Source organism: Grammomys surdaster, unplaced genomic scaffold (genome assembly GCF_004785775.1).
Source record: "Grammomys surdaster isolate TR1022 unplaced genomic scaffold, NIH_TR_1.0 126313, whole genome shotgun sequence".
Taxonomy (NCBI): domain Eukaryota; kingdom Metazoa; phylum Chordata; class Mammalia; order Rodentia; family Muridae; genus Grammomys; species Grammomys surdaster.
Genome location: NW_021621113.1, coordinates 5,640,750 through 5,656,703, shown reverse-complemented (window position 1 = coordinate 5,656,703; position 15,954 = coordinate 5,640,750). Strand labels below are relative to the sequence as shown.

General features: G+C 47.3%; 2 protein-coding genes across 3 annotated transcripts in view; one reads left to right on the top strand and one right to left on the bottom strand.

The window, feature by feature from the left end:
- Xkr8 (XK related 8) overlaps positions 1 to 5,590 on the top strand; it is a 7,210-nt gene extending 1,620 nt beyond the window's left edge. The window contains exons 2-3 of the mRNA XM_028759764.1: positions 728 to 924; positions 3,828 to 5,590. Of these exons, the coding sequence (XP_028615597.1) occupies positions 728 to 924; positions 3,828 to 4,543 (913 nt within the window). The 3' untranslated portion in view covers positions 4,544 to 5,590. The remainder of the gene's footprint in view (positions 1 to 727; positions 925 to 3,827) is intronic.
- A 2,660-nt stretch (positions 5,591 to 8,250) lies between these two features.
- Positions 8,251 to 15,954, bottom strand: part of Eya3 (EYA transcriptional coactivator and phosphatase 3) — an 81,797-nt gene continuing 74,093 nt past the window's right edge. For both annotated transcript variants that reach the window (XM_028759608.1, XM_028759609.1), the window contains 2 exons: positions 13,682 to 13,782; positions 8,251 to 12,137 (listed from right to left, as the gene is read on the bottom strand). In XM_028759608.1, coding sequence (XP_028615441.1) covers positions 12,057 to 12,137; positions 13,682 to 13,782 — 182 coding nt within the window. In that variant the 3' untranslated portion in view covers positions 8,251 to 12,056. The remainder of the gene's footprint in view (positions 12,138 to 13,681; positions 13,783 to 15,954) is intronic.

Below are 15,954 nucleotides of genomic sequence, written 5' to 3'. Positions count from 1 at the left end.
TCTCTCTCTCTCTCTCTCTCTCTCTCTCTCTCTCTCTCTCTCTCTCTCTCTCTCTCTCTCTAACTATGAATAGTCCCTTGGGTTGTTAGATGGCAGAAAGTGAAATTAAGGAGTCATAATCATGTGATGAAGGCAGGGCTTCATGACGTGAGGTGGGCTGGGGTGGGGTGGATAGATCCAGAATCCGTTGTGGAAGTCTCTGATCTTGGCAGAGCTGCATACAGTCTGTGGGGAGGGACGTTTTGAATGTTTGCATTTTGCCTGAACAGTTGTATCATCATGAGTACAGCCCAGATGACTGAAGGACTGTTATTACAGGCAGTCCCCTGGAGTTACAGGTAAACCACCTCATGTGGTGCTGGGAGCCAAACTCTGGTCCTCTGCAAGAGTGGTGGATACAATTAACAGCTAAACCATCTCTCAGGCCCCTCCTGTTTGCTTCTTAATTCCATCTCCCATCTCTAAAATGGGCTCTCGTGAGTAGGTAGGACAGGGTTGTGATGCACTTGGGATCATACCTGACCAGCAAGAGTAGAAGTTGAATTTCCCCCACTTTACGGATGAGGAGACAAGTCCTGTGAGGTTAGTTAGGTGGCTTGCTCCAGGTTCTGTAGCTTTTAAGGGACAAGCTAGGACTGAAGTCTGCCTCTGTGCACTCAGTGGTAGGGGATGGAAGATTTCACAGAGTGTTGACCTGCCCCCCTGGGCACCTGTGTGTTCTGCCTAGGTGTCTGCACGGAATGCACCAGGGGCTGACCATGTGCTACCAGGAGGTGCCGTCGGAGTGTGACCTGGCCTATGCGGACTTCCTGTGCCTGGACATCAGCATGCTGCGGCTTTTCGAGAGTTTCTTGGAGGCGACGCCACAGCTCACACTGGTGCTGGCTATCGTGTTTCAGAGTGGCCATGCTGAATACTACCAGTGTGAGTACTAGGCCCCCCGGCTGTCACCTTTGCTAGCCCTTCTTTCCTCAGCAGGTGTTCTCACTCTTAGGAAAAAAAAAAATAGGGAGACGGAGGCAGTTGGTCTGGATTCAAATAGAAAGTCCCTTTCAAGCTGCATGAACTTAGAACAGTGAGTCAAACCATCAGTTGGTTCTCATCTGAGCACTGGGCGTAATGAATGTGCCTATCTTGTGGAGTAACTAGAAGATGAAATGGGAGGAATTACATGCATAGAAAGTCCAGGGCCTTGTGTGAATGTGTATATGTACACGTTTGTGTGCGTTTGTGCAGAAACCAGAGGTCAGTGTCAGGTGTATTTCTGAATTGTTCTCCATCGTTTATTTTATTTTTTTATTGAGGAGGAATCTTCTTGTTAAAGATTTATTTGCTGGGCAGCGGTGGCGCACGCCTTTAATCCCAGCACTTGGGAGGCAGAGGCAGGCGGATTTCTGAGTTCGAGGCCAGCCTGGTCTACAGAGTGAGTTCCAGGACAGCCAGGGCTACACAGAGAAACGCTGTCTCGAAAAAAAAAAAAAAGATTTATTTATTTATTTTATGTATATAAGTACACTGTAGCTGTCATCAGACACACAGAAGAGGGCATCAGATCTCATTACAGATGGTTGGTTGTGAGCCACCTTGTGGGTGCTAGGAATTGAACTCAGGACCTCTGGAAGAGCAGCCAGTGCTCTTAACTGCTGAGACATCTCTCCAGCCCATTTTATTTTTGAGTCAGGCTCTCATTGTGTAGACCAGGCTGGCCTTGAGCTCCCAGAAATCCTCCTGCTCCTGCCTCCCTAGTACTTCCACTTTATATTATTTTGATGCTAATAAATAAAATATATAGGTTACCTGACACATTATGGGCTTGGTAAGAAATGGACATTGTATTGAGCATTGTCTGAACCTGCATAGTTTACGGGTTGACCTAACTGGCAACCACAATGGAAAACAACAGGTACACAAAAAAGCTGGAATCAGGTGGGCCTTGGGCTCTGCAGCAGCAGCTCACCTGACGTTTGGAGGCTTCTGTAGAGCATCCATCTCAGGTCGTGTCGTGGGAGCTGGAACTGCAGTTGACAGTTTCTGCACATACTGGTTTTAGCTAAAGGACAGCTGTTTCTAAACATCCATACTTAGTTAGACAAGGGGTCTCTTGTCATCCCATAGATCTGAGGCAATGAGGTCTTGATATGACCGTGCACATGTCAATAATACACATCCGCTCAGGACTTCATTCGGTCCCCACAGAGGTACCTTTATATACTCGTTTCTTCTTTGTCACTATGCTGGGGACACAGCTGCCAACAAGATATACAGGGCCTCCACCCAGCCAGTAGCCTTAAAACAAATAGTTACACTAGTTGTACCAAGTGACCAGAAGCAGCAGGTGTCAGGGCCCCATAAACCCTCAGAGGAATCTGGACAGTGAGAAGCCTTAGAAGAGACTTCCTCAAGACCATGGGCCCAGCCTGAGACTAGGTAACAGTTTGCCTCGTACCTTATTGAGAGCCCAGGTTACCCCTTTCTGTTGCCCATCACTTCATTCCTGAAGGTCCTCTGCAGTGGCTGTCCAAGGAGCCCATCTTGTCATCACTTGCGGTGGGACTTAGGAGAACCCCTCATGTCACATGAGAAGAGAGGTGTGCAGAAAGCTGACTGCGCCTTTGCAGCACTTGCTATGTACTTGACATTTGGTTGAAATCAGAGCCAGGTGGACAGTCTATACTGTTGGTAGAACACGAGGAGACAGGCTTTTCTTTCCTTTTAATTGAGCAGACATTTATGTGCCACATTTTGGGCCACCTGGAGATCCCAGGTAAGCAGAATAAGTTTTCTACCCTCCAGGAGCTCAAGAGTAGAATAAAGGACAGGCCATCATGGAATGTGCCTTGAATCCCAGCACTGGGGAGGCAGAGGCAGGTAAATCTCTGATTTCTAGGCCAGCCTGGTCTACAGAGTGAGTTTTAGGACAGCCAAAGCCACACAGAGAAACCTTGTCTTAGGGATGGGGCTGCTGGTGGTGGTGGTGGTGGTGGTAGATGGGTGGGGTGTGGGGATGAGGGTGGGTGAGAATCACCCAACCAAAAAGGAGGTAATTGCTATGTTAATGGGGTAGGTGGGTTGTTACAGAGGCCTCTGACAGCAATGTGGAATCTAGGTGGGTAGCCCCAGAATTTATTCGGGCTGGGGTTTGTAGGGTGAGGAGTTGGCAGGTAGTTAAGAGATGGGGATAGCTAGAGATGTGATACCAGGCCACAAGTGGGCTCTGAGGATGTAGTAGGTTATCAGTAAACTCCTGCTGAGCGGATGAGTTAGAAGAGGTGAGGGGAGACAATTTGTAAGGCATGCCCATGTTACTCTCTTCTTGGAGGCCCAGGTGCCCAAGGCAGTGCAGAGCTGGGACAGCTCCTAGATCTTGGAAAGTCAGGATAATAGGCTAGGCTGGACATGGACGAGAGAAAAGGGATGGGCTGGCCATCAGTCCCAGTCCTGAAGAGAGCTGCATTTGGAGGTCTGTTACTACTCTCTGAGATTTGTCTACTTTCTGACATGGAGGAGGGGCTGGAGCGGCCATATTTTCAGACCTTGAGAACTTGGGCTTCTCCAGGAAAGAAGGGTTACAGACCCTGGAAGAGGCTTAAGGCACAGCTAAGGCACAGTTGAGATGTCATGTCACATACCCTCTCATACTTAAGAATGTTACCAGGACAGCATTTGAAAGCAGAGCACTGTCTCCTCCAAATGTTCTCACTCTCCAGCTGTCTGTTGAACAAGTCGGGGCTTCTAAGACCTGCTTCTGGGTGTTTCTATGGGTTCCTGTGTGTCTGGGAGTTGACAGGCTGCACACAGGCTGACTTCTCTCTTCTTGCTCGTGGCAGGGTTTGGCATCGGCTCATCCTTTCTGGGCATCTCATGGGCGCTGCTGGACTACCATCGGTCTTTGCGTACTTGTCTTCCCTCCAAGGCACGCCTGGGCTGGAGCTCCTCTGCTGTCTACTTCCTTTGGAACCTGCTGCTGTTGGGGCCCCGAATCTGTGCCATCGCCCTGTTCTCAGCTGTCTTGCCCTACCATGTGGCTCTGCACTTCCTCAGCCTGTGGCTGGTACTACTGTTCTGGGTCTGGCTTCAAGACACAAAGTTTATGCCTGACTCCAACGGTGAGTGGCTATACCGGGTGACAGTGGCGATCATTCTTTATTTCTCCTGGTTCAACGTGTCTGGGGGCCGAACTCGTGGCCGGGCCATCATCCATCTGATCTTTATCTTCAGTGACAGTGTTCTGCTGGTCACCACCTTCTGGGTGATAAACGGCACCTGGCTGCCCAGTGGGGCTTCATTGCCAATGTGGGTTACCATAGGAGGAGGCTGCTTCTTCCTGGGACTGGCTTTGCGTATGATCTACTACCTCTGGCTGCACCCTAGCTGCAGCTGGGAACCTGACCTTGTGGATGGGACCCGAAGACTCCTTCCTCCTCAACGTCTTCCTAAGCTGATTTATAACAGGCGCGCCACTCGGTTAGCAAAGGACTTCTTTGCCAAGGCCAAAGCTCAGGCTGCCCTGACAGAGGAGGTACAGCTGAATGGAGTCCTGTGAGGCAGGGTCTGATTCAGTGAGGAAGATTAGGAGTGGGGTCTTGCAAGGGACAAGGGGGCCAATCACGTGCAAGCCATTTTTTCTTCTCCAACAGATAGGGCAAATCCTCAGTTGTTTGCTCCCCTCTCAGGTGATTGGTGGTATCCTGGTTCCTGGTTCCAGCCTGCTCTAGATGACACTGATTCTGGGAGATGTTTTCAATGGGAACTCTTCCCTACCCCATACCATCCACTCACTTCAACCAACACATGCTGAAGGCACTTTATGTTCCAGGAGCATCATCCTGACTTCTGAACTGGCTGCCACCATAGCTTTTTTCCCTGCCCACCTGGACTAATCCTGGGTAGACTCCTAAACAGCTGAGGCCAGAGATGCCCCTCTCTTAGGCCACCTTTACACCAAGTGCCTTATGGACCTGTGGTCATGCCCATTGAGTATTTCTCATTCTCCTACCTCAGTCTATATGAAAGAAGAACGTGTGCATGTGTTTAACAGTATTAAAACCTCACGAGATTCTCCAAACCAGTATGTACCATTAAGTGTAGTCTATCACCCTTTACAGACACGTAGCAGGGGTCTGGAACCCTTAAAACTGACAGAGACCCCTGGCATACAGATGTGGGCTGTCTTAGGTTTGACTTAATTTTGCTTCCCAAGAGCAGGAACTACTGAGCCAGAGTGGGTGGCTCACTTGGCTGGCAGAACTCATGGGTAGACTCTAGTGCATCCTCTTAGCAGCTTTGTACTGCGCCTAAAGAGGACATAGCATCTCTAGGACGAAGAAGCAGGTCTGAGGGTCTGGGCGGAAGGTAAAGTACTGGGGGCCCTTTTTGGGTGAGAGGTATGGAGACTCCTGGGATGTGATCGATGGTTCTGTGGAGATGGGATGTTCTGCTCTGGGTGGTTTGTGGTCTGGTGGAACAGGGAACAGAAGAAAGGTACCTGGGGCAGAAGAAAATGTTCTAGGTCCCAGTGCTGGGATCCAAGATAGTTCTACCAGTCATTCATTTATTTGTGTGGAGGTGAAATAAATTGTGACCAAAACAAGCACCAGTGTCCCAAGTGCTGAAAGACAGATGGAGAGGGGAGAGGGAGGATGGATATTATGAGTAGAAGTTGCAGCTTTATAAAGAACTATTAGGGAAGACCCCTCGGAGAAACTGAGGCATTGATGGTGAGCCAGTTCAGCAGTGACTGCAGCCTGGAGCCCCTGAGTGGTAAGCAGAGCCTGTGGTATGTTGGAGAAGGAATCTGCAAATGCTGTTTCCTGTGGGACAGCAATCCCACTGCAAGAGGACTGTGGGGTGCTGTTGGCCAACAGCTAAGAAGGCTTCAGAGATGCAGGTGGGGGCCTGGGAGAGGCTCTGGGGGGAGGTACTTCTTATACTAAAATGTACGGGCTGACAATTATGGACCGAAAAGACCTATTGATTTCCAGATCTGAATCTTACAGACCAGTAAAAGGGGCCAAAGTGGTTGTTGATCTTAAAAGGGCATGAGAATCAACTGCCACCTCTGTCTTCACTACTTACAGAGGTACACACCGGAAATCACTGTTATCCTCATTTATGAAAAGGGTAAGATCTACAGAAGGCTGGGCCAGCGTGGCACACTGCCATTCTAGGCAAGGACATCAGGAGTTCAAACTCAATGACAAAGTCAGAGGCCAGCTTGGACTACATGAGACCCTGTCTCAAGCAAAAGAAAAATTATAAAAACAAAACTACAACATGTGCTTAAAAGTTTAGTTTTGGCTGAGCTTTCATCTGTAGTCCAGATGAAGTTGTCAAATGATGGTAACATGTATTTAATTAAATCCAAACTATATATACTACCTAAAACACAAAGGCATATACTAACCTAAAGTACACTCAGGCATACTTTGTGTTTATGAAACAGGGCTGCCAGGCAGTGGTAGCACATGCCTTTAATCCCAGCACTTGGGAGGCAGAGGCAGGTGGATCTCTGAGTTCGAGGCTAGCCTGGTCTACAGAGTGAGTTCCAGGACAGCCAGGGCTACACAGAGAAACCCTGTCTCGAAAAAAAAAAAAAAAAAGAAAGAAAAAAGAAACAGGGCTATCTGGGAACAAATTACACAGCTGAGGCTAATTCCCCCTCTCTCCACCTATCAAGTACCGGGATTAAACACACATCAGGACTGGGGCTGGAGCTACAGTTCAGCAGTTAGGAGCACTCCTGGCTCCTGAAGAAGACTGAGGGTTTGGTTCCCATCCCCATTCTGGGTAGCTCACGACTGCCTAGCTCTGGCTCCCGGGAATGCTGTAACCTCCTCTGGCCTTTGCACATGCATAGTCAGATGCACAAACACATATTAAAATTAAAAAAAACACGTTACTACATTGTTCTTGTTTTGTGACACAGTCTGGCCTGAGATGGCTCTGAGCACATCTTTCTCTTGCCTCAGCTTCAACACTGCCATGCAAAGTTCTTAAAGTTTAGAGAATTTAAAACCAGGTTAGTGACATTACCTGTAGTTAGAAAATGTCCTTTGAAGTTTCCCAGTAAAACACACGTATTTTTGGTCATTTGAAACAAGGCTCCACACTGTAGCTTAGGCTAGCCCAATCTCTTGACAGTCCTGCCTCAGTTTATGAAGATGACAAACACCATATCTAACGGAGAACTTTGAAATATGAAGAAACCAGTTTTTAAAATTTACATGTCAGCCGGGCAGTGGTAACACACGCCTTTAACCCCAGCACTTGGGAGGCAGAGGCAGGCGGATTTCTGAGTTTAAGAGTTCGAGGCTAGCCTGGTCTACAGAGTTCTGGGACAGCCAGGGCTACACAGAGAAACCCTGTCTCAAAAAACCAAAAAAAAAAAAAAATTTTTTTTTTTACATGTCACTGAAAGGTTTGCTGGACAAATGTTTTTTTTTTTGGAGACAGTGTTTGTTGTCTGGGTTTGTTGGGGACTGTTTCTAATGCATTCTTAATTCGGCTCCCAGAATCACATGGGAATCTGCGATGCTAAAGGAAGCCTCCCCTCAGTTGGCTGTGATTGGGAAATAAAGTTGCCAGCGGCTGGGCAGGATGAAAGAGGCAGGACTTTTAGATTACATGGGCCAAGAATTGAGAGGGGGTTTGGGGGAGGAGAACTACCAGGACTTGGAAGCAGAGGGGTTTCACCCCCTCGATTGGGTCTGGGGTAGCAGAGATGAAATGTTGATTTAGCAAGTAGACTCAGGAAAGTTGGAGAGGAGGATTTATGCTAGCCACGTAGAGGATTAGAAATGTTAAATTGACTAGCCACTGAGCTAGTTGAAGCATATCAAAATTAGAAGGTGTGTGTGTCTCATTCTCACAGCTCTTGGGTGGGTGCAGTACTCACGTGGCTCGGGGGGAGCCAAAGGGGCGTAACTACAGGGTTTGGAAAGCAGCACTAGAGCCTGTACTTGTAACTGAGCAAGGGTGCAGACAGCAGCTAGTGGTCTACTCCAGCTGCACTGTGGCTCCAAGGATCACCAACTAGAGACTGAGACAACGTTCTACTAACCAGCGGAAATTCACCTTGTGGTCAGACATCTAACCTTCGAAAACTAGAAACAAATTCTAATTTCCATCATTGGAACAAAAGGCAAAAAGGCTTCTTGGCTCTTTTTTAAGCTGGTGGGGGCCAATCAGACCAAATGTGGAGGAATGGAGAAAACCTGGTTGATGTGACATGAAATCAGGCCAGATAAAAGGTTTCATATTAATTCATTAGCTTTATTGGATTTGCAGCTTAATGCTCAACACAGACCAACTCCTCTGTAGTAAAGTTCAGCACATTTGACAGCTCATGAAATCTATTCCATTTCTATACCTTGAAAAGCAGTATATTGTAGAAAAAAGTCAAACATTTCTCTTGCAAACTTTACAACCTTTTATTTTCCAACATAGACCAAATGATCACTTTGTATGTGTGAAATGAATAACTCAAGTTATTTAAAGGTGACATCTTAATGAAGCCCTGATTAGGACCCTGCATGGCTTGGCAAATGGGCCAACCATATTTAGAAAAGACAAATGAGAAAACTGTATAGAAAATAAAAACTTTATTTTTTCAAGTTTATAAGATAGTTCCCATTACATATAACATTATGGTCAAGGACTCTATAGCCACAAATGCCCGCAGTCACATAAATATATATATCCAACCCAACCGATGCCTTTTCCTGCTAAAGAGGCATCCGGAGTCCAGAGGGAGAGTGGTGATCCAAGTGGAAACGGTCCTTAACTGGGATGGTTCTGCTCGGTGTGAGAGGAGGCAGCCAGGGAACCATGCTCACTAGAACTGACTCAGGGTAGAGGGAGAGCAAGCGGCCCTCGGATGAGGCTGGGACACAAGCGGAGTTTTCCCTCTTGTGGTTAAGATATTTGGGAAGCTCAGAATTCCAACTTGGCATCTACAATGAATGTGTTTGGGTAGTTCTAGCTGCTTGACCAGGTGAGAAGCAAGGAGCATAAGCTTACTCAGGAATGGCCTCAGCTACAACCTAGGGAAGAGTGAGGAACAAGGCCGCAGCTTGGCACTTGGAGGCTAGCCTGTATTCTTCCAGGAGAGCATCGAGCTTTGCCTGGTGCTCCCGTCAGTTATGTGACTCTAATTCAAAGCGGTGTCTAGAAGCGCCATGTGCTTGTGGCTGCAGACGCCAGATTCTACTTGGAGCTGTAAGAGCTGAGCTTGGGTGAACACAAACAAGCTGTGCCAAGTCTCTTGGGGACACTCGCTCTGACACCCAACTACCAGAAAAGAGAACACCCCCAAATCAAAAGCCCAAATAGGCACCTAAAATGTGGAGCAGGTATCCACTCTCGCTGATATCACCAGCTGCCCCGGGGCACTGGACAGGGTGATGCTAAGGCACAGTCATTTTTACATTCGAAAGTCGAGCCACCTCGTATCCCAGGACATTCCTGCAACTCCTCAGACACTCCTAGAACTAGCTGTCACCATGAGATGTCCAGACTAATCTTCTAGAACACAGGATCAAGCAGGGAAAGGATTCACCAGCTAATTTCTTCAAGGTGTTCCTTCCAGTAAGGACTGCCTTCTAATGATGAAAGGACCCAGTTTCCTTCAGGTCTAACTTCCAACAGCTTTTAATATTAAAAGAAATTTCATTTTATACTTATGAGTGTTTTCTTACATGCATGTAAGTGCTTGGTGCCTGAAGAGGCCAGAAGAGGGCAACACACCCTCTGGAGCTGCAGTCAGAGGTTGTGAATAGTCTTGTGGGTTGCCTAAACCTTGGACCTCTGCACAATCTGCGGGTGCCATTAACCACCAAGCTGTCTATTTCTAGCAGTTCTTAATGCTGCCTGCTCATTTTCCTTCCCAAGCCTTTGTGGGAGGGAGAGAGAATCAACACAAAGGGCTGGTGTCCCTGGAGACACCAATGCACTCCTGCTCCATCTGCCCTGACAGGGTAGCTGCTGCTGGAGCAGGAGCCACTTAGCTCAGAATACCTCCTTGCCTCTCCAGTTAGGGTAAGAGGGAAGGGTTCCCTGTTATAGTCTAAGAATAGAGTCTCCCCTGAAGTGTTTGTGGTGGTACCTGTGTGCAGAGGGGTGTGTCACCACTTGGCAGTCTGGTAAGCCTGAAGCACAGCACCAATAGGTGGCCACTGTCCAGGATAAGAAATTATACTGTCAATGAGGGAAGGGTTTGAGACTTTTAAGTAAAACTCATCTTGGAGTTTTCTATGTTGGACCATGAAGTAAGGCTGGCCTGGACTAAGATAGTGGTGGTAAATGTACCCTAGGAAGGTCTGGCTTAGACTTGGGCTCCTTGCTCCCATCAGTACCTCAAAACAAAGCCAAATGGGTGGCCAAGACACCACCCTCCCCCCCTGTCTGAGGCCCTTCCTCAACTGCTGGTCTCAGAAGTACTCAGAAGTGCCCACCAGTTCTGAAGATGCTGTGTAGCCTTTCTGTCATTATCTGGTAGCCTGGCATGAAGAGAAATGTGGCCTCTGGGCTGCAGTATCTCTGGGGACATTGATTGAAGTTAGGGGTTGGTCATGGACACCCTGAAGACCAAGGCTGCACATTTCCTCAACTCTAAGGACGTTTAAGCAGGCACCGACATTGACTCAAGGAACAGTGCCTTAAAAAGCAAAACAAAAACAAAACAAAAAACCCAAACAAAAACCCAAATAAAACCAAAACACAGCTGGGCTTGAGGGCTGGGACTGAGGCCCAGTTTCCCTCCTAACTGTCTAGGGAGCTGGGCAGGCTTGAGAGGTGCTCTTACACCTAGCTCAGGATTGAATTTTCAAGCATTTAAGTCAAGAATGTCTTTCTGGCCTGGTCTCCCACTGCAGCATGGAATCTGAGCAGTGAGGTATTTCACGGGAACTGAGTTTTGATTCTAGCTCTCTGCTCCCCACTCCTAGGCACAGATCTGTGTAAATACAAGGTGGGATCACCGAGTGCAAGTGCAGGTGAAGGAAGCAGCTAGAGCCTGCCCTTGGCCTTTCTGCCTTTAACTGAGTGGGTAGGGGCTGGCCAGAACTGCATGGAGAGTGGTGCCTGTGAGGGCAGGGGGTGTGAGCCCAGCATCTGATGACTGAGCCGACCACAGGGGAAGCATCTGCTGGGAACAGGTACTGCTCTGCAGGAGCACGAGATGAAATCTTACCTCAGGAACCAAGGATGAAATTCCTAAGAAGTCCGAGCCCCTTCTCTCCAGTTTGGAGGCTGAGCTTCCTGGGACAGAGCTTCTGAATTACAAGCTAAAGGCTTAGATTTATTGTCTGTGGGAAGGAGTTTCCAGAGTTGTGCCATTTGGTTACAGATGAAGGAGGACTGCCAAGAGAACGGAGGCTTACAAGATGGAAGATGCCAAAGTCTAAAGTGAGTGACGGGAGCCCTCTAGATGGCAAGGAGCCTCCCTAGAGAGCAGAGCACTGGAGCCTCTGTCCTGTCCAGAAGAAGTCCTGTCACGGAGGTATTTTAGATATTTCCATTACTACTGTCACGGAAACTTTACACACTGCTTTCTTCATAGAAAAGTGGGGGAGGCTGTTTTAAATACCAGACCCTCACCTATAAAAATAACCTACCCATTCACTGGGAGAGACATTCTATAGCTAAGAGAATAGAAGACGATCTCAAGGGGACACATTTTCCATCCACACGATCAGGAGCAGCTCCCAGTCTGTCCATGCAGCAAGAGTACAACTGCGCCCCGAGCACTGGCTACTCGTGTTCTTCCTTTTCAAACGAAACAGAAATTAAAGCCTGGCAGCTGCAGCCGGTCTGCAGCTCTTCCTGCCACCTCCTGCTGTACAGTGGGCGTGGGGTGCAGCTCACTCAGTATAACTGCAGTTTTTGGTTGATTGTGTTCTCGCCAGCATTCCATGGAGAGAGAAAGAGCAGAAGAGAAGGGGAGGGGTGCTGAGACACAGAGAGACACAGGAGAGAAGGGGCTCAGAGGGTTCTGGCTTCTGGCTCCTGTCGGAGGTAAAACGAAGCTCACAAGGAAGGAAGGTTCCACACTCCAGTTCTTAGAGGAAGTCAAGCTCTAGGGCCTGGTGCAAGGACACCAGGTCTCCATGGTTTGTGATCCTCCAGAAAGGCATGTTGTGCTGAAGAGAAGGAAGGCTAGTTAGTTAGCTCAGCTTCTGGGACTCACTTACACCCCTCCTCCACAGACATCCTGAGGCTCTTGGTAACCCTCTATCCTTGCCCACCTCACAGGACTGAAGGATCAGGTCACGTGTAATAACTGTACAACATAGGACACTATACTGACGTGAGGAATTTTTTAGGACGTTTCAATGCTATCTGTATTTTTATGAGATTCATGTTCCAGCTTTTAAGGTCTTTGGGATCAAATAAAAATGGTTCAGATAAAAAAATTAGCATTTCTGTATATTGTGGTAAATACTTGTGATCCCAGCACTTGGGAGGCTGAGGCAGGAGGATTATAAAATTGAGGCCAGGCTGAGCAACAGGAGATACTGGTACAACTGATAGGCTGGGAAAGAAGCTGATACTAAGGTAAGTCTCACTACTTTACAGATGGTCAATCTCCTGTCAGCCTTAGCTCCAGCAGGCTCAAATCCTACTCATGCCCTAGATATGGGCGGTGTAGATGGTACGCCATCAGATTTGTGCCAAGAATACCTCGTACAGTACTGGAAGGGACTGGAGTGCTGGAATCCATGTACTGTGAAGTGGAAACCGACTGGTTTCACCGACTCTGTTCCCTGTGCAGCACTGCCAGATCAGGGCATGAATGGAAGGATGACATGGACAGCTTGGCTGACCCCATGGGCAGGCCGCTTGGAATTAGTCCCCTCATCCTTGGGGCACATTCAGGCAAGGAACACTGTTTTGTTCTTCTTTCTCTCTTTCTCTCCCAACTTTTAAGAACAGAGCTAGAGCCTGGAAAGTCAGAATAGTTTGCCTTTCTGCAGTTAGTCTGGTCCCCTCAGATGAAGATGAGGCCCACATCAGGATTCATAAAGACTGGAACTTGCTGTGTAGCTTAGGGATGACTATGAGTTTCTGATCCCCTGCCTCCACTCCTGGGTACTGGAACCACAGATGTGTAGCATTATGTATAGTTTTATGTGGTGTTGGCGCCTGAACATTCCTATGCATGTAAGCAAGCATTATCCACTGTATCTGAGGCCTGGTTCTAAGATCTTTGAAAGGCAGGGAGGAAAGGACAGAGGAAATCTAACAAACTACAGGAAAACTCCATTTGGCAAACAATGATTTTTTTCTTTAAAGAAAAGTGAGGAAGGGTGATACCACAGATGCACAAAAATATTTTTCAGTTTTCCCATTTTCTCCCCATAGTCCTTGACAGCATTTCATGTATCCCATGAACTCACTATGTGAGGATGTCCTTTCCTTCTAATCCTCTTGCCTCTACTTCACAAGCTCTGTGATACAGGCATGCCCCATCCTTGTTTATATAGTGCTGAGGAGTAAACCTGGGGGGATAATGCACCCTACCAAGTAAGCTACACCCTCAGACTTCACTTCCTCCTTCCCTCATGGCCTGCCCAGCCCTCGTGTAGGGAGTGCCGACATCTGTCACTGAACCTGGCTCCCCTGTGCAGTGTTTCTAACTGCTGCATGCACAACCATATAACTGAACTTCTTCCTTCCCAGTTACCTGCTTGGCTGCAATTTCTTCATCTCGTCCATCTCCAATCACGACATATGTGACTTTTTTTCCAAACCTCGAAACAATTCTCTCAAAGCAGCTCTCCTTTCCTACAGAGGAAAAAAACAAAAACAAAAACAAAAACATTTCCTATTAAGACAGTCTTCTCTACCTTTTCTTTTTTTAAAGACAATTCTTGATTTTTTTTTAAGATTTATTTATTTTATGTGTATGAGTACACTGTTGCTGTCTTCAGACACACCAGAAGAGGGCATCAGATCCCATTACAGACGGTTGTGAGCCACCATGTGCTTGCTGGGAATTGAACTCAGGACCTCTGGTAGAGCAGTCAGTGTTCTTAACCACTGAGCTAGCTCTCCAGCCCTTCTCCACCTTTTCTAATATCAAAGATAAGGACTGCTGCTCCATTCATCCGCCTGTGCTTGGACCGGATAACTGACACCATGTGCCAACTCCTCAGTTAGGAGGAGGGGCGGGAGCCCAAAGAACGTGAGTGTGCCATTACCAAAACAACTCACTTTAATGTTCACACCAAGAGTAAGGTTCCCACAGCCTTAGTATGAAGGAGACAATGAGCCTAGGCTGAACGAGTGGTGAGCAAGCTCTTCTTGTGTGTCTCGTACTTTGTAGCGTTCAGAGCACCCATCTTTTTCATCTAACTCTTCTTCCTCATGTTACAGAGAATGGGCCATAGCAGGTTTAGTGTCGAGCCCCAGATCCCAAGCCAGCCAGCATCTAGATCTGGCTTGTGTCTCTACTCTAAACCCAGGCTGTAGCCTGCATCTACAGCAAGTGTTCTCTCTCTCTCTCTCTCTTTTTTTTTTCGAAACAGGGTTTCTCTGTGTAGCCCTGGCTGTCCTGGAACTCACTCTGTAGACCAGGCTGGCCTCGAACTCAGAAATCCACCTGCCTCTGCCTCCCAAGTGCTGGGATTAAAGGCGTGTGCCACCACCGCCCGGCTTGTTCTGTCTTTTTAAAGCTCTGTAACACTCTTCTATTAGTCAGTTTGTTCTTGGAGAATTTCATCTGTAATGTGTTCTGGTTACTCCCACCCTACCATCCTGACTTTCTGTGTCACAGGATTTTAACAGGGCCATCGATGTGACCAAGAGCTTAGAGCTATCCACTGGATGGCATTTGCAATTCAGATGCTGCACTTATCTGACCTCGGGAAATGAATGACTTAGTGATAATGATGATACCTTTTGGTGATGCTTGGGACCAAACCGGAGCCATGTTCTCACTAGGGAAGCATCCTGCTACTAGACTGACCACATTAAATCATTAATGAGTGATTTAATTTTTTTTTTTTTGAGGCAGTGTTTCTTTGTGTAGCCTTGGCTGTCCTGGAACTTACTCTGTAGACCAGGTTGGCCTTGAACTCAAAGATTCGATTGACCTCACAGAGATTGGCCTACTTCCGCCTCCTGACTATGTCTTTCTGAATCTGGCTTATATAATGACTTCCAGTTACAAATGTAGTATTTCATTTTTCTATGTGCCTAGTCCTGAATATTTATGTGCAATGTGTTAAAGAGTTCATTCTATAATTCCATGAATTATACTGAGCCTTTTTAATTAAGTCAGGATCCGCCTTAAAAAAATTAGTTCAGATTTCAGACATTTCCATAACACTAAGCCAAAGGACCATCTTGTGTTCAGAAATAAGGATGAAGAAATTCCCATTGTCCTGATATGTTCTGATCAAGGCCTCTGGTGTACCTCCTCCCCACGCTGTGGGGACAAGAAAGCTTCTCAGCTACAAGAGAAGGAGAGACACACACAAAGAGCCGGTTCTAGCAGCACTTCATTTTACACCCCTCAGGCATGAGCTCTGCTGCTTTGGAGGATGTGGCCAACAAAGTCTTTGCAGAATACCAACCAGTCCTCAGAGTTTCCTCTAGGAAAACACTTCTGATAACTGGTGTGGAGCAATTGCTTGTAACGAAGAACTTGGAAGGATCACTGTGGGTTGGAAGCAACCCAGAGACCTAGACTCAAAAAACCAAAACAAACCAAGGCTGCAAGCCCACCTCTGGCCTTTTCAGAGATGATCCTGAGTATTCAATGTCCAAGGTTGTTACCAAGTGACCAGGTAGAACGCAATTTCAGCTGGGCATGGTGGCACAGGCTTTAATCCTGGCTCTTAGGAAGCTAAGGATGATCAGAACTTTCAGGTAATCCTTGACTACACAGTATTTTTGAAGCCAACCTGGGCTACATGAGACCCTGTCTGAAAAAAAAAAAAAAAAAGAAAAAAA